Source organism: Ictidomys tridecemlineatus, chromosome 5 (genome assembly GCF_052094955.1).
Source record: "Ictidomys tridecemlineatus isolate mIctTri1 chromosome 5, mIctTri1.hap1, whole genome shotgun sequence".
NCBI classification, from domain to species: domain Eukaryota; kingdom Metazoa; phylum Chordata; class Mammalia; order Rodentia; family Sciuridae; genus Ictidomys; species Ictidomys tridecemlineatus.
In genome coordinates, this window is record NC_135481.1 from 5523542 (window position 1) to 5550839 (window position 27298).

Here is a 27298-nt window from a genome sequence, read left to right on the forward strand (position 1 = left end):
TTGGCATAATCAATTGCTCTCCTGCCTGATTGGCTCAGAATGCACCCTTCACTCACTGACGAAACAGATATTTGCCAAATACTCATCGATCCCAGGCCCAATTCTGGGAACTGAAACAGAATTATAAAACACAGTCCTAGTTGCATTCTCTACCAGGATAACAAGAGCAGAGTTTATGAAACACTTCTGTGACAAGAGAGGAGGTGGTTTAGTGCTGCCTTTGGAGATCTTGGGTAGAATCTGATTACTTCCATGTGGTAGCTAAATGAGAAAGGTGTGCTATGAACCTGGCTAGCAAGGGCACTGGAGTGGGCAGTCTGCCTGCTTTCATTCCTAAGTCAGCACTGCCTCTTTTCCTGATAGGAGGAGTTTGGGGTTACAATCTACACGTTTAGCTAATTTTAAAGTTGCGGTGGGCAAAGGGAAGAGTTAGAATTACAATGACTGTAAGTGGATCTTTACATCCTGATTAAGGCTAAATACTATATCCTGAAAATGGACCATTTCTATTTTTCACAGTATGGTTTGTTTTGAGGAACACATGGAACATGTAAAGAAATTAGCTTAGTATCTAACATATAGAAAGCTCAGTAAATGGTACATGTTATCACTACTAATAGTGTTATCTAATCCAGATATTGGCTCTCCCATCCCCCAGATGTTGTTCATACCACTATAATCAGCATTACATTCACATACAACTGTGCAATAGGGACCACTGAATGTTCTGGGGAGAGAGGTGAGGGTTTACATCATATTCAATAGTAACAACTTGAAAAAAAATCTTCTTAGACATTTTTGTCTTCTTCCAAGTTTCTCTTCTGGCTATGTTGCTTCCAGGGACTTTCCGCCTACTTCCATGCTTTTCCCACCAATACAGGGGAAACCAGCCTCATGAGCTCTTCAGTTCTTTCTTTCTATTTGATTCACTACCCTCCTCTCTGCCCTTTGAAGAGCACATCACTTTGGGGACCACCCTTTTATCACTTTGGCTGTCCTTTACTACCCAAGTGGCTTATGAAGTAGTTCTTCAAAACAAAACAAAACACATGGTACTTTTTCCTGGGAGAAGTTTTGATGATAAAAGGGTTTCTTCATATCAATACATCATGATAGCACTGAAATCAGCTATACACAGGGGCCTATGGAAGGGTGGGAGTGACGGGTAAGAGGTGGAGCTGCAAAGGTAGTCTGTATCTTGGCTGAGGGGAGTCTCATGGCCCATAAGAAGTCTTTTTTTTTCTGGGTGTGGTGGCCATGCCTGTAACCCCAGTGGCTCAGGAGGCTGAGGCAGGAGGATTGCAAGTTCAAAGCAATTTAGTGAGGCCCTAAGCAACTCAGTGAGACCCTATCTCTAGATAAAATATAAAACAGGGCTGGGGAAGTGGCTCAGTGTTTAAGTGCCCCTGGGTTTAATCCTTGGTAATTTCCCTCCCCCATACATTGCACACAAAAAGAAGTTCTTACTGAAGGCCTTTTCCCCCCGCCTTTTTTTTTTTTTTTTTTTGGCACGGGGGATTGAATCCAGGGGCACTTCATCACTGAATTACATCCCCAGCCAATTATTTATTTAATTTATGCTGAGACACAGTCTTACTAAATTCTTGAAGCTGGCTTAGAACTTATGATCCTCCTGCTTCAGCTTCCAGAGTTGTTAGGATAATAGGTATGGGCCACCACACTAGGTGTTACTGAAGGCAATTTTTAGAGAGATAAGTTTGATTAGAATATTCTCTAAGGATGCCAAGTTCAGGAGTGGTGCGACCAAGTAGTAGAAGAGTTTAATAGCTGAGAGACTGATTAGCAGTCTATTGTAAGGAGAGTTAGTACTTTTATTAATTTGCACTTGGGGTCAACTAAAACTTCCAGAGTTTTCACAGGATGAGCCCTCCTGTTGCATGGTTTCATAAGTTTATTTGTTACCTCTGCTTTTATTTTTTGACTTTTTATTTTGAACAAATTTTGGATTTACAGAAAAATTGCAACAAGAGTAGAGATTGCATATATCTATCATCTAACTTCCATTAACATTAACATCTTATGTAATTATGATTATCCAAACAAGAAAATTAACAATGATATGATACTATTAACTAATCTACAAACCTTATTTGAATTTCAACAGTTTTGTCACTTATGTCCCTTTTCTGGTACAGGGCTTAATCCAGGACAGTGAAATTGAATTTGGTTCTCATGTCTCCTTAGGCTCGGTAAATCTGTGACACTTCTTCAAGTGTCTTTGTTTCTCACAACTTTGAGACTTTTGAAGAGTACTGGTCAGGAATTTGTAGAAGGTACTTCAACTTGAGTTTGATAGTTTTTCATTATTAGATTGAGGTTCTACATTTCTGGCAAGATTACCATAGAAATGAAGTCATGGCTTATTCAGGGAATGGTATCAGGGATCACATTTGTCTTATGATTGGTGATGTAAACATTGATTACTAGGTTTCTTCATGATTAAGTATCTTGTGGGGAAATATTTGTTTGTACAAGTAAACAATCACCAGCTGCAAGCACAATAATAAGGCACAAACTGATAAGTAAATTGTGCTAATAAAAAATAACCACCTGTGAGTTCACTGAACTACATCCAAAGCACACGGACATATCAAACCCATATCAGAAAAACCAGGGCTGTGAGCTTATCAATCTTACCAGATGCAACTCCCTCACATAAAAAGAGAGGCACCTAAGACAGTGGTGTGGAATCACATCCATCAGACAATCCACTGAACACATTAGGAGGTTGACAGGTATTGAAAACCCAACTCCACCTCCAGGACTTCAGCTTAGCTTGATTGTCCTGCTTGATGTGGCTGGCCCACTTTGAAACTGCCTGCTGTCTGCCCCGTGAAGAATAAGTTCTATCCCCTGAAAGCTCTGCACTCAGAACTAGTTCTTAGGCTGGTTCATAAGCCACCTGCAGTGTTTTTTTTGAATGAGTATATGCTCTGCCTCTGCTCTTCAAAGGCCTCTTGCAACCCTGTGGTCACCTAACCCTTTCATAGCCTTTCTTGTAATACACACACACATAATTTGGTAAAATATGATGTAATTAAGATTGAAATGGAATAAGAGAATTTGTGATTGTTTCAGTCAAAACACCAAGAGAATCAGGAGAATTTTTTTTTTTTTGGTGAATTAAAGTCCATGAAAATGATGTGGCTTTTCAATTTGTAATTCAATAAACTCTGACATTGTGGAAAGACACAAATATGTCTGGTTTACATTCATGGCATAGCCTACTGAGGACACCGGCCTTAGCCTTGTTTTTAATCCCCTTCAATGCAGTACTGCACTACAACAGGTGAGTACCAAATCGGGGTGTATTGTGAGCTGCCTGTGGAGCACCCCTCGCAGTTGTATTACCATCTCTGTAGCCTTGGCGAAGGGGGAAGAGTTAGGCTGCGTAGGGCTACACAACACCAGCCTGGCAGGGCCAACAGAGCACACTGCCATTCGCTACCAAGGGCCGGGAGAGGGGCGGGGTCTGTCCATCAGGCAGCGCCGAGGCTGGGAGGCGCGCAGGGGGAGTGGTACCGGCCTGCGATCCGCAGGCAGGGGGCGCGCCTCGCAGGGTCCTGCTGCCCACAGGTAGGCGGATCCAGCTGTGCTCGACCAGGAGCGGAGCCGAACCAGAGGACGCCAGCGGGCTGACTTCGGCGGGATGGCGGCCGCAGCCGTGAGCGGTGCCAAACGGAGCCTACGGGCCGAGCTGAAGCAGCGTCTGCGGGCAATCAGCGCCGAGGAACGGCTGCGCCAGTCCCGCCTACTGACCCAGAAGGTGCGAAGCCACGGGGTAGCTCACGCTACCGCGGACTCACTGGCCGAATTCCGCTTTGCCCGGGCTTGCGGGTCCACGCAGGCGCAGCACCTTGAGCGCGCGCACGTCCCCTCGGGTGCACGCACGTTCCCCGGCGCGCGCACGCGGCACTCGCTTCTCGTGCTGTGGAGGCGCTGCAGGCGCGGTGGCTGCAGTATGAGAGGAGCCCACGGTGTGGTGTGGAGTCGTGGAACTAATGAGGAAGAGGGAGGGAGCGGAGTTGTTAGGATGGGTGGCTCCTGTAGTGAATGAGAACTTCTTAATGGGGATAGTGGAGATACTGAGGTGAAACCAGGGTCAGAACGCGAAGTTCCGGTGAAGGAGATGGGTGGACGATCCCAGCGCTGAGGTTCCTTCAGTCTTAAGGAAAACGAGCCGCGGCCTGAGAGGCCAGGCATGTCAGTAACACGATCAGAGAAAGATGCGTTTAGTTCAGTCCAAGGCACACCCCAAGAGGGTGCGGAGGTGCCAAAGGACGGAAGACAAGTTGGCTTCTCGGCTCTCAGCACGTGGACGTCTGGGGCTGTCTAGAGCCTCCAGGCCTACTGTTTTCTGTCGCAGAGTGGGTGAACAGTCAGTCCTTTTTTTTTGAATTAATGAGGAAGTGATTATCTTACTCAGGCTTCTCAAGAAGGTAGGAAGCAGAAGAGAAGCATAGGAAAAATGAGGTTCCCCGTTTGCTTTATGACTTTGTTTAACTGACTTGCTGTACATTTTCAGTTTGCTATGAAAAGCTTAATAAAGTGACATTCACTGTCGTGAAAGCATGCTTTAAAGATGTTTGGGAGGCTAGTTTTTGTTGTATGCAGGAGGGGGGCATCAATGCCCAAAGATTAAGTATATATTAGTATAAGTTAAACTAATGATTTTTGCCTTCCCCAGTACCCTATCTTATGATCCGTTATTTTCTCAAATTCAGGTTTCCTATGGGGTAAAGTCTTAAAAACAAGTACACACATTTCATCTTAATAAATGTAGGTATGTCTGTAGATGTTAGTTCATTCAAATGGAATGATTTTAGCTAATATTAGGAAGGCATATCTAGGTGCTTTAGTAGATATTGAGGATACAGAATCTTGTCCTTATATTAGTTGCTTAAAATTTAGCCAATTTATTCACATATTGAACACCATTATACACTTTGCTATGTACTGGGTTGTAGGAAAGAGATAATTGTTGCTTTAAAGCAGTAGAGAATATGAGAGGAAACATGAATTGAAAATTATAATGCAGTTAGAATATGCTGAAGGTAAATATCAGTGTTGGGGAAACAAGTCTTTGGCAGGGGATTTGGAAACTTGAGATGAACTTTGAAGTATAGATGAAGTTTGTTAAGTGAAGGGAAAGATGGGGTGGGGAAACATTTGCAGGGATATGTAGGCAAGAGAGGGCAGGGCATATTTAAAATAAGCTTTGGAACTACACAGATCTGGATTTAATCTGGCGCCACTCCTTTTTTTAAAAAACAAACAAACAAACTGTTTATATATTAGACAAGTCCCCTAATCTCTCTGAATATGCTTGAAGTTCTGTTGTGAGATTGAAGTGGTGTATAAGGAATGTATTCAATATTTTTTAATAGCTCCTGTAGGAGAATATACTGGTAGCATTTGGATAATGGGTTGGGGAGAGAAGACAGAAAAAAAAAATACGAAGACCAGTAAGGGGCTGTTGTGATAATTTAGGTGAGAGATAATAAAGACATAATCCAGAGGATGGGCATTGAAAAATGGGAGAAAGGAGATAAGTGGGAGATTGTGTAATGAGAATGAGCAGAATTTGGCAGCTGACTGGATAGAGTTTAGACAGTACTGGAAGGAGAGGGTCACCATTCCAAAGTTTAACATTACTGAATATATAAGGAATGTAGGAGTTAGAGTAGATTCTGGAGAGGCATAGGGAAAATAAATTCAGTTTTTTTTTTTTTTTGTCTGTGTGTCCACAGAAGTTTTTTTTTTTTTTTTTTTTAAATAGGGTCTTGCTGTGTTGCCTAGATTAGCCTTAAATTTCTGGGCTCAAGGGGCTGGGGATGTGGCTCAAGCGGTAGCGCGCTCGCCTGGTATGTGTGCGGCCCGGGTTCGATACTCAGCACCACATACCAACAAAGATGTTGTGTCTGCCGAGAACTAAAAAATAAATATTAAAAATTCTCTCTCTATCTCTCTCTCCCGCCTCTCTCACTCTCTCTTTAAAAAAAAAAAAAAATTTCTGGGCTCAAGCAGTCTTTCCTCAGCCTCCTGTGTAATGTCTGTAAATTATAATTCATAAACTCTAGGTGGAAATAGTAGATTTATAGAGGCAGAACTACTGGCAGCAACAGAGTGACAACTAAGATCTGGCATCAAAGGAAGAGAGAGAAAAATTAAAAAAAACCATATAAGCACATATACACATACAAGGACTTTGTTTCATGACTCTTATTATTTGCAGTGAACTTTAATATTTTCCTTTATATGTCATTTAAAAACACTGATTATAACTCACTAATTATTTTATGACCAACCAATGGATCATGTCCTGAAACATTGGTGTACTGTGACTAGAACAGTGTTTTTGCCTTAGTGAATTCTCAGTAAAGGTATTAAGTGATGTCTTTATCTGAATCATAAAAGAAATTTATTAGCACAGCACCTTTTTTATAATTTAAAAATTTTATAAGGAAAGTAATGTATGGTAAAGAAATTCAACTTTATGTTTTATCTTGACTTTCTAAGGTGAGAAAATTAGTACCCCTTTATTTGCTTTGTTTTTAATATTATTTGCCAATTTCTTCGACCTATTTGATATTGTCAAGTTTTATATGTAAACTATTTTCTGTAACTGTAATGAGTCTACTGAGTGATAATTCCAAACTTGAAATTTTGGTGAACAGTACTTAGAGTATTTTTGTTTTATAGATTATATTCACAGTAGAACCAAGTTGTATAATTGAATATATAAAAAAAAGGATATATAGTTTTAGCTCACTGGATATGTGTGGCTAAGAGGATTATTTCAAATGTTGATACCCAGTATATTCTCTTTTACTCTGCATCTGCTCAAAACCATGCCACATTTTAACTTTGTTCCTATTTGGAACCCGTATCTAATTTAGCTCTGTATATTTCCAGGATTTAAAAATTGTCTTTATTTTTACCTTTTTGACAAACAAGAGTATGCCTTTGTCTTATCCATAGATTGTTTTTCATTTTGCCTGTTAGAATATAGATCCACTTTCTTTTTCAAGACATCCCAGCCCCTGTTTCTTTGTGATATGGTTGCACAGTCCTTGCCTTGGAATTTCTGCTTACTTTTCTGCTGAGTTAGGGCTATTTTCTGAGTTTAAATTTTTTTTTCCTTCTTATTACAGTATATCCTCAGGAAAAAAATCTATGGGGGTGGGTAAACTTTTTATTGATTTTTGCATTACAATATTTTACCCTCATTGATAATTTGAATTTAAAATTTAAAATTATTTTCCATGTCATGTTCAATGCTTATGGCCTCCATTCAATCTAGATTGGCATCTTTATTCATCTGTTATATCTTTGATTAATTTCTTTTCTTTTTCACCTTTGTGGAATTCTTTTTAATTTTTTTTTATTTCTAGATGAACACAATACATTTATTTATTTTTATATGGTGTTGAAGATTGAACCCAGTGTCTCACATGTGCTAGGCAAGTGCTCTACCACTGAGCTACAACCCCAGCCCCACCTTTGTGGAATTCTTGTTAATCAGATAATAACCTTAGGTTGGTTTTCTGTGTCTCTACATTTTTCTCATTTTTCCTATTTTTGCTTATTTCCCTTTCTCCAGCACTCTCTCCTAAATTGTTTTTATTTTGCTAATCATAATTTTAATTTCCAATGATCACTTCATAAATCTCTGATTGCTTTCTTCCCACAGCAGTCTCTTGATATTTTACAAATGCAGTTATCTTTTTTAGTTTGAGAAAACTAAGTAGAGTTAAAAAGAACAACAACAACCACAACTCTGTTCTTTAACTTATCTCAGTTTTCCATTGGGCTATCCCCACTCACTCCCTTTTTATTCTTCTACTTTGTATTTTGGCTTCCAAAAGATTTGTTGATCCTTTGTAGTGTGTACTTATTTATGGATGAAATTGTATTAGCTTATGGGATGTCCTCTGTCTTTAGTAGTCACTTTGGTGGAGAGCTTAAGGGAGGAATATGTTCTATCTCACCTGTATCCGTGTTTTCAGAGTGTTGTGATCTGCTGTTTTGTTTGTAAATACTGTCCCATCCACTTTCTGTTTTACAGGAATTATTCAATCCTCTATTCCCTTATTCTCAGTTCTATAATGGATTGTTTTCATGCTTCTTTGCAAGTGTCCTGTAAAGGGATTTGAGGAAGAAGATTATATGCAAAGTCTCACACTGCATTTTTTTTTTCACACTGCATTTTAACTGATCTTTCTTACTGCTTATTCAGCTCTTGCTTTTCTATATTCTGCATTTTAGAGAACAAGAAAGATAAATTCTGTTCATTCATTCATTTTTTTTTTTTGGTGATATTTGGGACTTTATGCATGCTAGGCAAGTGGTCTACCAGTTTTTTTTTCTTCTTCTAATTTTGAGACAGAGTCTTGCAAAATTGCCCAGGCTATTATTTTTAATGAGTTCTCATTCTTACAAGAGTGGTGTGCCAGAAAGGGTAAAAGAATCAGTGATCCTTCTGCCTCAGCCACCTGGCAGCCAAGACACACAACTTTCTCTTATAGCACCTGAATGCTAAAAGCCTCAGGCTTGCCTAAAGTCTGAGTTTCACATTTCCATTTTTCTTTGCCTGTGTCAGGTCTCAGCAACTGTGCAACTTTTCAGAAACCAGGAGTTAACTTACTTCCTCAGCAGTAGTTGGTGTTTTGTATCTACTTAATTTTCCTTTTCCTCTTTTTAAAAGCAATAACTTGACTTTTTATGCCTGTGTATTTTTGCTAGTCATATTTATAAGAGGCTTTTGCAATGTTTTTCTTGGCTTGGAGGACAGGGGAAAGTAGAAAAAGAAAGGAGAAAAAAAAGAGAGCTAAGGGCCAACATCTGAGTCCAAGTTCCTTAGATTGTTGACTTTTTTATGATTAACAAAGCTCAGCCCCCTTCTCCTGCTTGATGAATGATCCAGCTGAATATGGATTCTTTTACAATGGCCCCCACTCCCATCTTAATTGACAGTTTAACATTCCGTAAAATGGAATGTTGTGGGGGTAGTAAAATGGAATGTTGTGGGGGTAGAGGGGGCTGAGAGAGAATTATAAGGCATGACCTTGGGGAGCTTATGAACTGGTTCAGAATACTACATTTGGAACTAATAGATAATTAGTGATCAAGTCATGACAATACAGAATTAAGTGTTAAGTTACCTATCAACAGTAGATGCAGTGAGGCTCTGCAGAAGTTAGGAAAAGTCAGGGTTTGATCTGTGCTTTAGTTGGGTAGAATTTAGAAGAAGAGAAATTGACAATATAGGGAGTGAAGTTTTGGGGAGCCAAGGCTCAGAAATAGAATAAAACAAAGACTTTAGTGGAAGCATGTGATATGACTGGAGATCACTAAAATGGGTAAGTGGGGTCAAAACTGAAATTCTCAAGAGATGATGACTTTATAATGAGTTTTCATTCTTACAAGAGTGGTGTGCCAGAAAGGGTAAAAGAATCAGAAGTCTTGGGTCCCGAACTAAAAGTCAAGTTTCAGGGCTTAGCATTGTCTAGCTTATTATACATTCTGCTTTCTTTTGGAAAGTTAAAAGAAGTTGGAAAAGGCTGAGAGAGAAGGGAGAAACTATTAAAAGTCTCTAGTTTTTTAAAGTATAAACTTAGAAATTATAATTGCTGTCATTTCCTGTTTAGGTGATGGCCCACAGTCAGTATCAGAATTCCAAAAGAATTTCCATCTTTCTAAGCATGCAAGATGAAATTGAGACAGAAGAGATCATCAAGGACATTTTCCAACAAGGCAAAATCTGTTTTATACCTCGATACCAGTTCCAGAGCAACCACATGGATATGGTAAAATTAGAATCACCTGAGGAAATTTTTTTACTTCCCAAAACATCCTGGAATATTCATCAACCTGGTGAGGATGATGTTCGTGAGGAGGCTTTGTCGACAGGTGAGTCTTTTGGTGTTAGAATGGATGTCTTAGGATGTTGTCAGCTGTGATGAGATTTTAGATCTCAGATCCACCTGTTATGTTTGGGTCAGGGGAATTGTTTTTCCTCTATGGATGAATTTGTATTCCACTTATATTTCGAACACCCATATTACCTGGGTTAGGATATGGTATCTTCTGTAAGTTATGAAGTGTCAACTATACTAGTAAGGTATCAAGCAAGGTATTGTTTTCACATAGGCGCTTGCCCTAGATTTATAGGCTGAGTAATTTTATCCTTTCTCAAGGTTCATTTATACTCTGTAGGCTAGTAAGTATATTATTATTAATGCTAGTGCCTTTATATATCCAGGTTAGACCTATCAACTACCCTCTGGGCATTTCTACTTCTATGTCATGTGGGTATCTCAAATGCATCATGTTCCAAACTGAATCATCTTCCTTTCAATCCTGACTACCACATACCAATCTCAGTTCATGGTACCATCAGCCATCCATTTGGCTATGCCAGATATCTTAAGGTCTTGATTCTTCTTTCCTTTGTGCCCTACATGCATTCTGTTGCTAAGTTTAAGATGCCATAGTCTCTTGCCTGGGTTACTACTGTAACACCCTCTAACTGTTCATGTCTACTTCTTGCATCCTCTCCTCCCTCTCAGTTCACTATCTACATAGTAATTTATTTATTTTGGGGGGTGTGGTTGGTACTGGGGATTGAGCCTAGAGCTTTACACATGCTAGGCAAGCACCCCGCCACTCAGCTACATCCCCATAGTAATTGAAACAAGATATCTAAACATCAGTGTGAACTCTTCTCTTGCCAGTTCATAGTCTTTTGGTGACTGCCTGCTGCCTTTAGGTGAATAAACACTCCTTTAATGAGGCTCTTCCTGATCTTGGTCCTCCTTATCTTCCATTTTCATGTTTTTCAACACTTGGACTTCATGGTGTTAATTTCACCCACTCTGAGTGTACTCAGTTTCTCAATTCAACTCTGCTTTCTCTACTGCTGGCTCTTTTGGTAGCAAGCTTTTTTGTTTATTTACTTATTTTAAGGAAAATCCACGAAAGGCACAAGGAACAGACTGAAAGAAAAGTTATGCACATTGTCATTGTTACTGCAAAAAAGAAGCCCTATCTTTTGTAGTAATTTAAATTTATTTTTTTAAATAAGTAAATTAGTTTTAAAATTTTGTTATATATGGCAGCAGAATACATTACAATTTATATTATACATATAGAGCACAGTTTTTCATACCTCTGGTTGTACACAGAATAACACCATTCATGTCTTCATACGTGTACTTAGGGTAGTGATGTTCATTTCATTCCACCGTCTTTCCTATCCCTATGCCCTCTCCCTTCCCATCCCTCCTCTTTGCCCTATCTAGAGTTAATCTAATCCTCCTATATTCCATTGTGTGTAAATGCCACATTTTCCTTATCCATTCATTTACTGAAGGGCTTCTAGGTTGGTTCCACAGTTTAGCTATTGTGAATTGTGCTGCTATAAACATTGATGTGGCTGTGTCCCTGTAGTATGCTGTTTTTCAGTCCTTTGGATATAGACTGAGGAGATGGATAGCTGGGTCAAATGATGGTTCCATTCCATGTTTTCCAAGGAATCTCTATACTGCTTTCCATATTGGCTGTACCAACTTGTGGTCCCACTGTATGAGTGTACCTTTTCCCCTACATCCTTGCCAACACTTATTGTTGATTGTGTTCTTAATAGCTGCCATTCTGACTGGAGTGAGATGAAATCCTAGAGTAGTTTTGATTTGCATTTCTCTATTTGCTAGAGATGTTGAACATTTTTTCATATATTTGTTGATTGTATGTCATCTTCTTAGAAGTGTCTGTCCAGTTCCTTGGACCATTTATTGATTGGGTTATTTGTTTTTTAGGTGTTTAGCTTTTTGAGTTCTTTATATATCCTAGAGATTAGTGCTCTGTCTGATGTGCATATGGTAAAAATTTGCTCCCAAAATTCACCTCACTGATTGTTTATTAAAGCTTTTTAGTTTGAATCTATCCCATTTATTGATTCTTGATATGGATTCTTGCACTATAGGAGTCTTATTAAGGAAGTTGGGGCCTAATCCAACATAACGGAGATTTGGGCCTACTTTTTCTTCTGTCTCTAGTTGTATTCCTAGGTTCTTTATCCACTTTAAGTTGAATTTTGTGCATGGTGAGCGAAAGGGGTTTACTTTCATTTGGTTGCATGTGGAATTCCAGTTTTCCCAGCACCATTTGTTGGAGAGGCTATATTTTTTCCAATGTATGGTTTTGGAGCCTTTGTCTAATATAAGATAACTATAGTTATATGGGTTAGTCTCTGTGTCCTCTATTCTGAAGCATTGGTCTACAGGTCTATTTGTGCCAATACTATTGCTGTTTTTGTTACTGTTGCTCTATAGTATAGTATAAGGTCTGGAATAGTGATGCTACCTGCTTCATTCTTCTTGCTAAGGATTGCTTTAGCTATTCTGGGTGTCTTATTTTTCCAGATGAATTTCGTGACTGCTTTTTTGATTTCTATGAGGAATGTCATTGTGATTTTGATTGGAATTGCATTAAATCTGTATAGTGCTTTTGGAAGTATGGTCATTTTTATAATATTAATTCTGCCTATCCAAGAGCAAGGTAGATCTTTCCATCTTTTAAGGTCTTCTTTGATTTCTTTGTTTAGGTTTCTGTAGTTTTCATTGTATATATCTTTCACCTCTTTCATTAAATTGATTCTCAAGGGTTTTTTTTTTGAGGCTATTGTAAATAGCGTAGTTTTCCTCATTTCCCTTTCAGAGGATTTGTCACTGATGTACAGAAATGCCTTTGATTTATGGGTGTTGATTTATATCCTGCTACTTTGCTGAATTCATTTACTAGTTCTAGAAGTTCTCTGGTGGAACTTTTTGGGTCTTCTAGTTATAAAATCATATCATTGGCAAATAGTGCTAATTTCTTCTGGTTCTTTATGCATACTCTAGCCCATGACTGCTTAGGAGATTTTATTGTTATTAAGCAGTCAAACAGCTGAAAGCAAAATAAGCTAAAGGTGCCTGTTTGTATTATAAAGCCTCAAACTCATCATAGAAGTGTATATTCTGACTAAGACTTAAAAGAAATTTCATCACAACTTTATGCAGTCTTATACTAATATCTGTTTCATTCAATATAACACTATGCCTTATAAAATCAAAATGGTAGAGCTGGAGGTGATAGGGTCAAGGACTTATCAATTTTGTTACTTTAACTTCTCCTGTATTTTCCAGTCTTGAGGTTTGCTAATTCTGAGGCATGAAAAGCATATTCAGATCTACATCCTTCATGTCTTTTATCATTAGACCAGATTAATGTCAGCATTATAAGACTCTTTTGTGTCTTCAAGGGGAAAGATTGTAAGCATTTTGATTTCAGTGAGACAATAAGGGAATATAGCATATCTTGGGGGGGGGTGAGGGGAGCCCAAGTTTATAAGATAAGGAAATACAGGAAGTTTTAGGCCTTGACATTGCTCAAACTTAAGCTACTTCTCTAGACTCCCAGGTTCTAGGACAGAGCTCAGAGAATGTTCCCAATCTGGCTGACTATGTAAACTGCTCCTCTGGTGCTTGCATTATTTCTGTAATGTACTTGCTAAATGAAATTCTGCATGGTTTTCTCCAATAACCAGTTCCTCCAGAGGCAGCTCGTTCCTTTTAGAATAGCTCTGCCCTTTCTATACTGTCTTCCTTGGGTTAAACTAAAATATGTTCTTTTGAACTTTCATACATTTGTTCATTCCATTCAAGTCCAGCAGTGGGAAGAGCTTTAACTTAATTGTTAAGAGATTGGAATAAACTCAGTTCAAGTCAGTGAGCTAAATTATCCATATATGTATGTTTTTTAGTATGTCACTTGGCACATAGGAGCTGTTCAGTAAATGATAACTACTATTTTTTAAGGAAAGCAAAATTTTGCTAGCCAAGGATTTCATGTTTTAATAAATTTCCACCAGATATTTTCTGAGCATGTGTTTTGTGTCAGGTGCTATTTCAGATTTAAGGTTCTGGACTTCAAGGGACTCACAGTCTACTGGGAGACAGAAATTGTATATTAATAGAGTAAGTATCCCAACCTGTAGTATATGTCAAATATAAGTGTCAAATGAAAAGTCACTGAATATTAAAAACACAGAAGTTTGGAGATTGATCCTGAATTTAAAAAAGGCTACACCCAAAACTGGTTGTTAATTTTTTTCTCTTCTATGGTGTTTATCCATGCTGTATGTGTGATAGCTATGCTATATTTGTGATATCAGTGGCTTTCTTCCCATGCACTTTTCTTTGTAGATACTTGCAAGCTGGGTTGCAGAGGATGGGGATTATATCGAAGTTTCTTGCCACTGCAGTCTGGGGGCCTAAGGTCCCCAATGTTGTTTATAGAAACGTTTGAGTAGGCAGTTCTCTGCTGTTTGTTATCTCCTGGCATCACACTCTGCACTGTGGATTTTTACTAGCATCAGCAGCTTAGAATGTGGCAACTTCAGTGCTAAAGCATAAATCTAGCTTCACAGTGTTTGGGACAAGCGGATCAAAGCTCAGATTGTTCTCGGTGTAGCCTTTGTAGTCTGTTTATCTTTTTTGTTTGCTCATGTTATCTCAGCTTAGAAAAGAGTGAGCTTTGGTGTTCTGAGTTGCAATTTTAAGTTTCTAAGCAAAAAACTTATTTTGTATATAGCAAAATAAGCCAATTAGCAAATGAAGTAGAGGGACTGCTTCTGTACTGAAGTATCTTCGAAATGAGGGATGCTTGGGCAATTAGATTATCTATCAGGTATCGTTCCGTTGAGAGTATATAATCTGATTCAACCTGGCTTATGCAAAAAATGGGATTTTATTGGTCCAGAAACTGAAGAATCCATAGAGTTGTGTCATTAGAAGTCAATCTTTCTCTTTTGTCTCTGCTTCCACCTATGTTGGCTTCATGTTGTAAGGCCACATGGTAGTCCGTGGAGACTCAGGTTTCTGCAGCATCTATATTGCTAGCAGTCCTAGCAGAATAAAAGCAAGTCTGTTTTCTAATAGTTCCAATAAATCCTCATCCTATCTCTGATTGAACCAAGTGATCATCCCCAAATTAATCACTTATGATCAAGGACATGGAATAGACTGATGGGCTTATGCCTGAATCTCACATGCCCATCCCTGACCTGTTCTCTGAGACCAGGGAGAAAGGGCTTGTTGATGGACTTATACTGGGTTGTATGTCCCCACTTCTGCAGCCTTGCTCAAACCGGGGAGCTGAGGGTAGAGTGAGAGTGATTCACCACCTGAAAAACACATGCTATTTCCAGAACAAACAGGGATAGATACTAGAAAGTAAAAAAATCAAGTTCACCTATGCTTCCATTCATTTTTGAAATGATATACTCTAGCAGACCCTTATAGTCATAGCTTTGTCAGTAATGATTTTAAGTTTCTGATCTTTCTGGAGGCTTTATGGGAATTCATATCTATGTGTGGATATATAAAACTTAACCTAAATAGATGATCATTATGTGCACTTTGTCATTTTCTACCATAGCAGTTTAAAGTAATTAAATGGGACAGCATCATGGACAGTTTTTGAATATACCCTTCTAGGCTGATTATGATCAGTACTTTTGGGAAGGTTAGGATTGGTTGACTTCATTTCTTTCTTTACTAGGGCTCCATGACATCTGTAAGAATTTAATAAAGTTAATGTGTATAGATTCCATCAAAACTTTTGACATAGTCATGATTTCCTTAAGGATAGACAGAAGACATTTGGATTGCACAATAACACTTTATTTAGAAAATATTTCCTGAGCACCTAGTCTGTGAGAGGTGTGATGGGATACAGCAGGGAATGAAGTGGACTTGGTCCCCAGTGTTCTGGAATTAACTAACTGGTCATCTTCATTGAGACGGGATTGTATACTAGCACCGTCATAGGTCTCTTTCCTCATGTTGTCCTGTTCAACTTCTGAGATATCCCACTGTCCCTTAATTTCAATACGTTGGATTCATTCTTATCATTCTCTTCATGTTTTTTATATTTCTGTTACTAGTCAGTGTGTGAACATAGGATTATCCTCACCCCTTTTCTACCTATCCAGGTATCAAGTATTGCCAGATTTTTCTTTGTGGTGTTTTTATCACCTGTGTCTCTCTAATTCCAGCCATCCTTCTTCAACAGTTTTGATTCTTCATATCTGTTCCATTGGAATAAACTTCACATTGGTTTCCTGGCCAAATTAATTTCACACAAATACCTTTCTGTGCAGGTTACCTACACTGTTCTGAAAATTTGGGATAATGACAGGCCCCACTCACTGTGTTGATGAGAGGATGAAGTATAATGATGTGTGTAAAGTGTGAAGCATTCTGATTTGTTAGGGATCAGTGAGTTATTATTAATACTAAGCAGTAAGTATTTTCCCTGGCTGCCTCCAATACGCTAAGCCCTTGCTTCTTTAATCCTAACATACTTGGCACTCATCCTCATGCTTTATTAATACTCCTTAGGAGCATTTCCTTTTCTTTGCAGATAGATTTAGTATCTTTAGGAGCAGAGACCTCCTTCTAAGTCATTGTATCATGGGGATCTAGTATTACATGGTTTGCACTGTAGTCTTTCAGTAAAAGTTTCCTGAAGTGAAGCTAACATTTATTATGAATTCCAAGAATGTTTATACAAATGCTTATACTTTATAGCTGTGAAAGAAAACCAGGATTTAAAAATTATAAGCAGAGAGGGAAACTTCAAAAAGTATAGCAGAATTAGTAGTTTTATGGATGCTATGACATTTTTATTTGGTATTTGTGAGTAAAATATTAACATCAATCCTGGTCTGAGCCAGGCTTGCCTGGGGAAATAGCCTCCATATTTTTCTTCCTGTAGTGTGGTTTTGGGGAAGCCTTAGAGTTAAGATGAATGTGGAGTGTTGTACTTGGCTGGCTGTTGGTACTGCCACATCTGTGTTGGGATTTGGCATGTGAGCCTTGGATCTGTGAGACTAGAGCTATATGAAAGATCAGTGGGAAACAGAGGCTATAGCTTGTGTCAAGGTGACTCTGCTTTGGCTCTTGCTGCACAATGAGGAACAAAAGATGCCATGTACTCAGGTAGTTGCTGGACCCTGGATGGGATGAAGACGGTGTACCTGCTATACTTCCTGCTTTGTGTTCTTCTATAAGGCTAAGTACCTGTGGTGCCACCCAAGTCTGAGTGCCAACTTAGAATTGCTGGGTCACTGCAGCATTCTCAGTGTGGTCTGTGGAGATTCAAACACCACTGCTACACAAAGGACTTGTCACATGTTCATGAGAATTTTTCTGTTTAATTTTTACCAAGCCAAGAAATAAGTAGTTATAGATCTTACATGGTTTGATATTTTGATATGATTACAGCACCAGCTCATGCTCTTACTGGAACTGGAGTTTCTAAACCTTGAACATGTATGTCTTTTTTTTTTTTAAAGAGAGAGAGAGAGAGAGAGAGAGAGAGAGAGAGAGAGAGAGAGAGAGAGAGAGAGAGAGAGAGAATGAGAATTTCAATATTTATTTTTCAGTTTTTGGCGGATACAACATCTTTGTTTGTATGTGGTGCTGAGGATCGAACCCGGGCAACACACATGCCAGGCGAGCGTGCTACCGCTTGAGCCACATCCCCAGCCCCGAACATGTGTGTCTTTTGCTCATCAGAAATCTTCCTCATTGATTTTATTTGAACTTTTGAAATAAATTATCCTAGCTAAAAATAAATTAAAGCAGTTTGGAATGTGTTTTTGCATATTACATCTGCCATGGCAGGAGTTTTGGGTGACTTCCCTCTCTGGACAATTGAGAAAATTGCCTTCAGATTTAGGCACTGTGGGAGGCAGAGCCTTACTGTCCTTGCAACATCTTCCCTATTCAGATGGGATAACTGCAGTACAGGGAGGTCAAGTGACTTCCCCAAGTTAATGAGAGTGTAAGGTCACTCATTTCTCCTGTTTTCCATCCCAGTGCCCTCTGAAGTGCTATCTCTTTTCTTTACACCTCATTCATTAAGGTTGCTTTTCTGCCTGAATTTTCCTTCTCTTTCCTGATAGCACACTGCATTAGAATCATCATTCATGGAACAGGTACCCTTGATAGTTGTATACATGGGAATATTATTATATTTTCTCAAGAAAGAACATGTATTGAGCCAGATGTGTCTAAAAATACACTGGTCATGAAGTTAAGCTTTTTTTCCCCTCCAGTCATTTTGTACTCAACAAAATACACAGGAAAAACAACTATGGCTTTCATTTATAAAGGGCCTTTCATTTGAATGCTAAGTGTACCCATGATAGGCTTCCTTGGACCCGATCCAGAATTGTCTATTTTATCTTTTGCAGCAGGAACTTAAGAATATATTCTCATTTCAGAGAGTGGTAATTTACTTCTTGTTAACTCCCAGCCCATTAAGATTAAAAGATACTTCCTTGAGGTTATGGCCTATTATTCTTGCCAAGATGGGTTATCCTGCTAAATGTTCTATTCAAGCATAATGATTCGTTGACTGTGCTATTGAACACTTAAATATCTTTAAAAGAACTAACCCAGGTGACTTAAACTCCCTTCATATAAAACTTCATTCATTTAAACTGCTTTTCCAAATCAATTTTTATTTTATTACCTTTAATTGAAACATTAAATTTTCTATTAGGTTTATGTAGGTTTTTGTACACATTCAATTCAGAGAAGTGGCAGAATTTTTAAGAGAAGTCTGAATTAGAAAAAAAATAAATGAATAAAATGAGTTATAATATTCTTTTTTTCCAGAAAAGTGAGCTAGGGATTTTTTTCCGTTGAAGTATCAGGACAAGATATGATTTCAAGGATTTTGTCTCCATAAATGAAATATTACCTTTGCCTCCATTGACCTGTGCAAACATTGGGGTCAAGTTCTGTATTGTAGGTTATTGCAGTGTTCACCTAACTGGCCACATTTTTTCAAATTCCTGCTGAAGTGACCTCAATTCAACTAGATTGTGTTACTCCACCACTTGAAAATGCCTTCATTGCCTAGAAAATAAGCCCAAGTTCTATAGAAAGATTCAAGGATGAGGAAAAGAGGTGCTTTAAAAATTTTCCTTTCTGTTTTTGGGAAGGTCACTTTGCCTTTGCTCACCCATCTTTTTTCCTCTGCCTGTTGTACTCTTAATCATCCTCAAGGTTCAGCATGAGTATTGCTTCCTTCAGTGGACTTCCTAGATTCCTTCATCAGATTTAGGTACTTCTTCCATTGTATTTTTCTCTGTGTTATTATCCAAAGTCCCATGTGTTGGATGGAGGCTTGGTCCTTAGCCCATGGCACTATTGGGAGGTGATGGAGCCTTAAGGAGTTGGGGCCTAGTGAGAGGTCTTAGGTCAATGGGAGTGTGCCTTTGAGAGGGGTAGTGGAACCCTGCTTTCCTTTTTTTTTTTTTTCCTTCTCATATCCTGGCGTCCTTACCATGAGGTGAATTGCTTTGCTCTGCTACACACTCTCTACTCTGGTGTGCTGCTTTACTGCAGAACCAAAAGAAGTGGGTCCACGAAACCATGGACTGAAACTTCCAAAACTGTGTGCCAATAAATCTTTCTGCTTTATAAGTTGATTATCTCAGGTATTTTGTTACAGTGGCAAAAGCTAATATATAAAGCATATGCTTAGTAATTATATGTTAAATGAAATAGCTGTTTGCAATTGCAAAAAATTCAAACATAATAACACATAATCATCAATGTTTATTTTTTGTGCTAATTGTTATCTACAAGCCACATAGGTATTGGTTATTTATAAAAAAAAATGAGAACAAGCTAATACTAGTCCCCTCTTATCATTGGTTTTATTTTCTGTGGTTTTATTTGCCCTTGGTCAACTGTGGTCCTAAAATATTAAGTGGACAGTTTTAGAAATAAACATTTCACAAGTCTTAAAATGTACATCGGGACTGGGGTTGTGGCTCAGTGGTAGAGTGCTTGCCTCACATGTGTGAGGCACTGGGTTTAATTCTCAGCATCACATATAAATAAATGAATAAAATAAAGGTCCGTCAACACTAAAAAAATATAAAAATATGTACATCATTCTGAGCAGCATAATGAAATCTTGTGACTTAGTTTCTGTCCCACCTAGGATATGAATCATCCTTTTGTCTAGGTTATACATGTTGTATACACTGCTTGCCCATTAGTCACTTAGTAGCTGATATGTTTTCCCACTGACTGTTCAGTACTTATGTTCAAGTGACCCTTATTTTACTTAATACTGGCCTAAATGCACAGAAGTGGTAATGCTTTGGCAATTCAGATAAGCCAAAGAGAAGCCCTAAAGTGCTTTTTTAAGTAAAAAGGCAAAAGTTCTTAAGGAAAAGGAAAACAAAACAAAACAAAACAAAAAACCGACATATATTGAGATTGCAGAGATCTGTAGTTCAATAAGATTTTGATAGAGAGCATGTTCATATAGCTTTTTTATACTATATTATTATTATATATTAATGTTAGTTATTATTAAATTCTTGCTATGTGTAAATTATAAGTTAAACTTTATCATAGAACTTTATGTATAAGAAAAACCACAGTATATGTTTGGTTTGGTACTATCTGAGATTTTGTATATCCACTAGGGGGTCTTTAAATGTTTCTTCCACTGATGAGGGGGACTATTATATTACTGTTGGAGGATGTAAGCAGCAAACTGTGATATGGGAATTGAATAGAAACAAAAGTATGTTTTTGACTGCCCAGGTCATTCCTTTGGGTTAAAACAGTCAGATTCTCTATAAAATTTTAAGTGCTCTTTGGGTATAGTGATACAGGCAGCCAGAATAATTCATAAGAAGTCCTTAGATGAAATAGTTTATCAGATTGTCTAAACGAAGTTTTCAAACTAAGCCATGACTCATTAATAACTTAAAATTCAATTCAGCAGCATTAAAACAAATAAATGAAAAATAAAACGAGAAAGAAATAGGAAAGAAACTTTTAGTTGAGGGGAAAATGGGGCGGGGTAGTAGTGGTGGTGGTGGTGGCGGTGGGTGGGCAGGGTGGGAAGAGAGTGTATAAAACAGATTGTGGTGTTTTTCTTGCAGTAGGTTCCAAAATGTTTTAAAGCCATCTCCTCCAAAGGACATGAATCTCTTAGGGGCCCTAGCAGTGGGCACACATGGAGCAAAAGGACAATCATGGAACATTTTCAAGTGTAATTTTGGTGAAAAAAACCCCACACAAACCAAGTCCCACATTATTTTTAAAACAATATAATCACATATATAATATGTAGTAGAAGATAAATAAAACTCATGAATTTTAAGGACTAAACATTTGAAGGTAAAGCACATTATTAAAACAAAACCAACTTGGGCCCTGTGGGGAGGCTTGCACAGAACCTCCAGGGTTTCAGCCTTCTCTGCAGTTATGTGAGCAGGAAAGTTTGGGAATTATTGTTCATTTCAAAAGCAATATTCACTTGAGAGAGGAAATTTTTTGTGTTAAAATTTTTAATACACCGTTTTAATTCCTCTGTTGATTTTAAGTTCTATTTTATTTATTTTTAATCGTTATTTAGAGAATTGCATTTTATAATTTAGCACATTCTGCTTCAGATCAGTATTCACCTATTTCCAGTAAAATATAGCAATTTTGCTCTTATATAATTCCTTTCCCCTGCTACTATTTGTGTTATTCTTTTGTAATGTGAATCATATCTACATATACTATAATACTATAATACAAGATAGTATTATAATTATTGCTTTAAAAAGGTCATATGTTTTGAAAAGAGAAAAAAATAATCTTTTTTTTTTTTTTTTTCTTGCAGTGCTAGGGATCAAACCCAGGATATCACACATGCTAGGCAAATGCTCTACCACTGAGCTAATCCTTGGCTAAAAATATAGTCTTTTTATCTTTACTTTTCCAGCTGGGAATATAGCTCAGTGGTAGAACACTTGTCTAGCATGTGTGAGGCCCTGGGTTCCATCTCCAGCAGCGCACACCCACACCCACACACACACACACACACACACACACAGAAGAGAGAGAAGTCAACTGGTTATTTTTTGTTGTTTCTTTCTGTTATCCTGAGTGATTTTTCTCTTTGTCTTATTGATTTGCTTGATATTGTTCTATAAGTCTGTGAAGCTCTGTTCAGTTTTCTTAATTCTTTTTTGAGTCAGGGTCTTGCTATGTTGACCAGGCAGAGTGATGGGACTCTCAGTAGCTGGGATTACATACGTGCACCATCGTGCCTGGCACTATTGTACATAGTTGCATCATTTTTTAAAATATTCTTCAGAATGGGTTATCTCAACTTATCTATCTTCAAGTTTACTGATTCTTTTCTTTTTTTAAATATTTAATTTTTAGTTATAGTTGGACACAGTTTCTTTATTTTATTTTATGTGGTGCTGAGGATCAAACCCAGTGTCACACGCATGCTAGGCGAGGCTCTACCTCTGAGCCACAATCCCAGCCCAAGTTTACTGATATTTTCTTCCTACTTTTAAGTGCCTCTAGTGAAATGTTTATTTTGCTTATTATACTTTTCAATTCTAGAGCATCTATTTGGTGGTTCTTCTTTCTCGTCTTCTATTTCCTCCTCCTTCATATCACTGAAAGGAAATGTTTAAGAGAGGAACTTTTGAATTTGCAAACAAGTGGTATGTGGAAGAGATGCATAATATGGTAATAGTAATAGTGCATTTTTTTCATTGTTTACTACTGCCAGGAACTATGCTAAACAAGTTTTCTTCATTACCTTATTTATTCTATATCCTGCAGAGACATTGGTGCTGTTAATTCCTAGCTTCTTTATTTTATAGATCAGAAAAAAGACTCAGATAAAGTATTATCCTTGGTCACTCAACTCATGATTGGCATAAAAGAGATTAAGACCCAGGTCATTTTGACATAAGGCTGAGTTCTCAACCACCACATCATATACCTAAAGCTGGAGTCTGGCACCAGAAGATATTACAATGGACTAAGATAGTATGATGAGGACTGAAATTTGGAGGGTCCTAAAGTCTGGTCCTCTTCTGCTGTTTTTTACCCCCCCTTCTTTGTTTCCTGGAGGATGTACTACATACCCTTCAATATTGACTGCATCCTATTGCTCAGCCAGCTCTGGTTTCACTGAGAGAATGGACTGGGCCTCCATGGCTGATTTTTCCCCAGTGTTCATTCCCATGGTAAAAAGGCATCCTTCCCCACATGACATTTCCCTGTTTAAATAGGCATGGTCTCTGAGTCCTATAATACCAGAGGGTTCTACGGGCTCCACAGCATTACCCAATTAAAGAATTAGATCAGAGAAAATGGAATTTCTTTATTATAGAATTCTTAATGATCTCTGCAGAGATTAAAGCATAAAAAAAGCTATGTTTAGTTCAGAGAATTATTTTTATTAAACTGCAGAATTTCTGTTTGGGATGCCTATTAAAATGAAATGAACTAGTTGTAATTTAAAACATTTTTAAATTCTAAATTTAAAACATTTTAAATTTTATTTTATTATTATTTTTTTTTTGTGTTACTGGGAATTGAACCAAGGGTGCTCTACCACTGAGCTACATCCCCAGCCCTTTTTATTTTGAGACAGGGTCTTGCTAAATTATATAGACTGACCTGAAATTGTGATCCATCTGCCTCAGCCTTTCAAGTAGCTGAGATTCCATGCATGCACCACCACGCCTTGCTTAAATTTTAATTTTCAATAGCATTTGAAGTCAAGATTTAATTTTTCTTTCTTTTTTTAACCAAGAATTTTAAACTGTCACTTCAAACATTATACAGATTTTCCTGGAGCTTACTATTTCTGGCCTTTTTTTTTTTTTTTTTGCAGTCAGTGTAGCATTAATATTATCTTTGAGAATATCCATGGTAATTAATTGTTATCATTCAGCAAGACTAAAAATGAATGATTAATTACCAAAGAGGTAATGAAAGAGGATAATATGGAAATTACATAGTGATTTAATATTTTTACTTTTTACTTTTTTTTCTTTTTCTCTTTTTTTAAAAAAAATTATTAGTTGTTCTTACTTTTTACTTTGAAAAGTGATTTTTTTTTGAGTGGGGTGGGGTGCGGTATTAAACCAGTGTTTAACCTCTGAGCCACATCCCAGCTTTTTATTTTTTGAGACAGGTTCTTGCTAAGTTGCAAAGGGCCTCCTAAATTGCTGGGGCTGGTCTCCAACTTGGGATCCTCCTGCCTCAGCCTCCTGAGTCACCGTACCTGGCTAAGAAGATTTTGTTTTCTATAGCAAGTTAGTTGTTATCATAAAGCACTAGATGAGTGTGGTGTGTATTTTTTAAATCAGGAACTTGCTCTGTTGCCCAGGCTGACTTCAAATTCTTGAGTTCAAACTGTTATTAAGTGGGGTCTGAGAAGGTTCCCCAGAAGGGAGAAGGGGACTTCAACTCAGCCCTGGCAGGTTCTTGATTTATTCCACAGAAAGGAATTTCAGAATGAACCAAAAGAGGCACAAGCAGAGATTGATTCAGGAAAGCAAGCAATAGAGCAGGAGGCCAACTCAAAGGAGAGGGAGCGCAAGTGCTTGAGAGTGGCCGATATGCATCTGGGGGAACTTTGTAAATGGTGTGCACGAGAGGTACTTGGGGTCACATCAGCTTAAATGAACTCATTTCTCAATTCTTCTGATCATGGAGCACAGAGCTGGTCACAGTGGTCTGGTTGTTTTTAGAATCTTTAGGTTGATGTTATCTAGTTAATAGCGCTTGGACTGTACTCATATCATGGGTCTCTAACAATATATCTTTCTAGGCTTTATTAAATTCTAAAAATACATGTGTAAGCTAACAAGATAAAATTAACTTAGTTCACAATTTGTTTATTTTTGGTTCTTATAAAAATTCTGGCCTGTTGAAAATAGGCTTGGGGACCTAGAGTTGAAGATAAGGGTGCTCCTTGAGTCTTTAGATTTAAAGCTACAATTCTTTTTCCTTCCCTGTTTATCTCCTTTCTACATATCCTTATTTCTTCTGTCCTTCCTCAAAGCCGTCCTCCTACCTCGGCCTCCTGGTGCCTCGCTCCCTATTTGCTGTTTTAGTCAATGTTCTCTTCTTCCAGAAAAGTTTCAGGAGTATTATATTCCTAATGTTTTATAACTGGCAAATAATCTAGCCTGGTGACTCCTGGCTTTAGAGTTCACTGAAACATTTGCAGATTTTTCAACTGCCTTGTTTTCTTCCTAACTTCCAGCTGAGATTAGCTATACTAAAAGACTGGGGATTTTAAGGGCTGAGTATAGCCAGGTGGGCAGAAGTTGCAGTGGGCTGTTGGTGTTGATAGGGTAGTGGTGGTGGAGGCAAGGACAGGTCAGGGCTGTGGGAAACATGTAGACCTTGAACATTTAGAATGAAGACCAGTAAGACAAGAAGAAAGTGTGTGGAAAGGGATTTAGAAGGATGCAGAGATCAAGTCTAACTCTTCCTCCTCTCCCTGATGACCTTGCTTTCCTTTCCCATCTCTCCCTCCTGCCCCATTTTTTTTTTTTTTTTTGGTATTGGGGATTGAACCCAGGGCCACTTAACCACTGAGCCTCATCCTCAGCCCTTTTTTTGTATTTTATTTAGAGATAGGGTCTCGCTGAGTTGCTGAGGCTGGCTTTGAACTCATAATCCTCCTGCCTCAGCCTCCTGAGCTGCTGGGATTAGAGGTGTGTGCCACCTTGCTTGGCCCCACTGCCCCATTCTTTGTCTTTCCTTCATCTTCTCTTTCTTTCTTTCCCTACCTATCATCCCTGACCTAATTTTTTTTAACATTTAAGCAATTAATGTTTTTATCTTTGTTCATTATTGCCTTCCTGCTGTCCTATGATTTGTTTTTTCCCTGACTTCTTATTCATTTATTTTCATTCTTTTCTGTTTATTAACAAAATTTCATTGTATTTTTTATATATATATATATGTATATATATATATATATATATGTGTGTGTGTGTGGATACACACACACACACACACACACACACACACACACACACACACACATACATGTGTACTACTGGACATTGAAGGGGTTCAGTCCCAGAATCATCTACCATGATTACATCTCCACCCCTTTGTATTTTTTATTTTGAGACAGGATCTTGCTTAATTACTGAGGCTAGAACTTTTGATTTTCTTGCCTTAGTCTCTGGGATCACTGGGATTACAGGTGTGAGGCACTGTGTCTAGTTCTTTTATTTTATATTAATAGTTTTGGATGCTTTGTTGCCTCAAGAGATACTTAGAATAATTTAAAAATTTACTAAAATGTTTTGACCACTTTATTTTGTGGCCCTGGAATAAGAGATTGATACATACAATTTATCACTTTTGGAAATGATTGAAATTTTCTTTGTGGATTGATATATTTTGGTTATTTCAGTTCATTAGGAATTACATAGGACTGTAAGAAGCAGAAATACTGTGAAATAGAGGCTTAAACAAGGAAGGAGATTATTTATAATTTCTTTTCATGCAATAAGAATTTCAGTGCCAGGTGTTGGCATTGGCCTCTTAGCTCAAGCATGATACCAGTGTGATCCGTGCAGTTTTTGGCTTTTCTTTCACAGTTGTAATGACTGGAGACTTAGCAGTCATTTTATATCCATAGTGGGCAAGGAGAAGGAAAAATTGGCTGATGACAGTGGTCTAATGTCAATTACGCCCACTTTAAGGAGCTTTCCTAGAAACCCTTACATCTCATTAGCTTGCATAATAATAGAGTCTATCCAAAAGGGAGGTTGGGAAGTTAGTTGTTTTTAAATAAATCATAAGTTTGTCAATAAGGAAGGGCAGATAGAGTGGGTATTGGGTTAGTAATTAACAATTCCTGCTGGTCAGTGTTCTATAAGCTTTGAAAGAATCTCTGTTTGTCTAGAGGACAAAGAAAGATCAGTATTTTCAGGTCAATTTCATTCCTAGGCTTATAAATTTTGTGGTCTAAACCGATTACTGAATAGTTTTAATTGTATTTATAGATATATGTAAAAATTTGGGGAAGTGTTATAATCTCCCACTGTCTTTAAAGTTTTATTAAGCTTTGTTAATTTCTAATATGTAATTTTTAAAATTATGTGTTTCAACACTATGTTTCTCAGCATGGGCTTCCTAATTATTATATTTAATTGTGGATTAATGTATATATGTATGGATTGATTGATTGATTGCAGTACTAGGTATCAAACCCAGGACCTCATGCATGCTAGGCAAGTTCTCTACCACTGAGCTAAGCCCCATCCTTAGTTGTGAAATTTGTATTGATTATAAGCCAACCTTCTTTTTCCATTTAAAACCCTTGTCTTGAATTCTACCATATCCATTTAGGC

The 27298-nt window shown here is 37.8% G+C and overlaps 1 protein-coding gene across 5 annotated transcripts in view; it reads left to right on the forward strand.

The window, feature by feature from the left end:
• Nucleotides 1-3500: 3500 nt before the first annotated feature.
• Mthfs (methenyltetrahydrofolate synthetase) overlaps nt 3501-27298 on the forward strand; it is a 141882-nt gene continuing 118084 nt past the window's right edge. Inside the window, exons 1-2 of one of the 5 annotated variants that reach the window (XM_040275125.2) lie at nt 3501-3787; nt 9672-9933. In XM_040275125.2, coding sequence (XP_040131059.1) covers nt 3671-3787; nt 9672-9933 — 379 coding nt within the window. In that variant the 5' untranslated portion in view covers nt 3501-3670. Of the gene's footprint in view, nt 3788-3879; nt 3999-4782; nt 4805-8799; nt 9384-9671; nt 9934-27298 lie in introns of those variants that run through there. The other 4 variants (XM_005316876.5, XM_013360044.3, XM_078049152.1 and 1 more) reach the window with 4 other exon arrangements.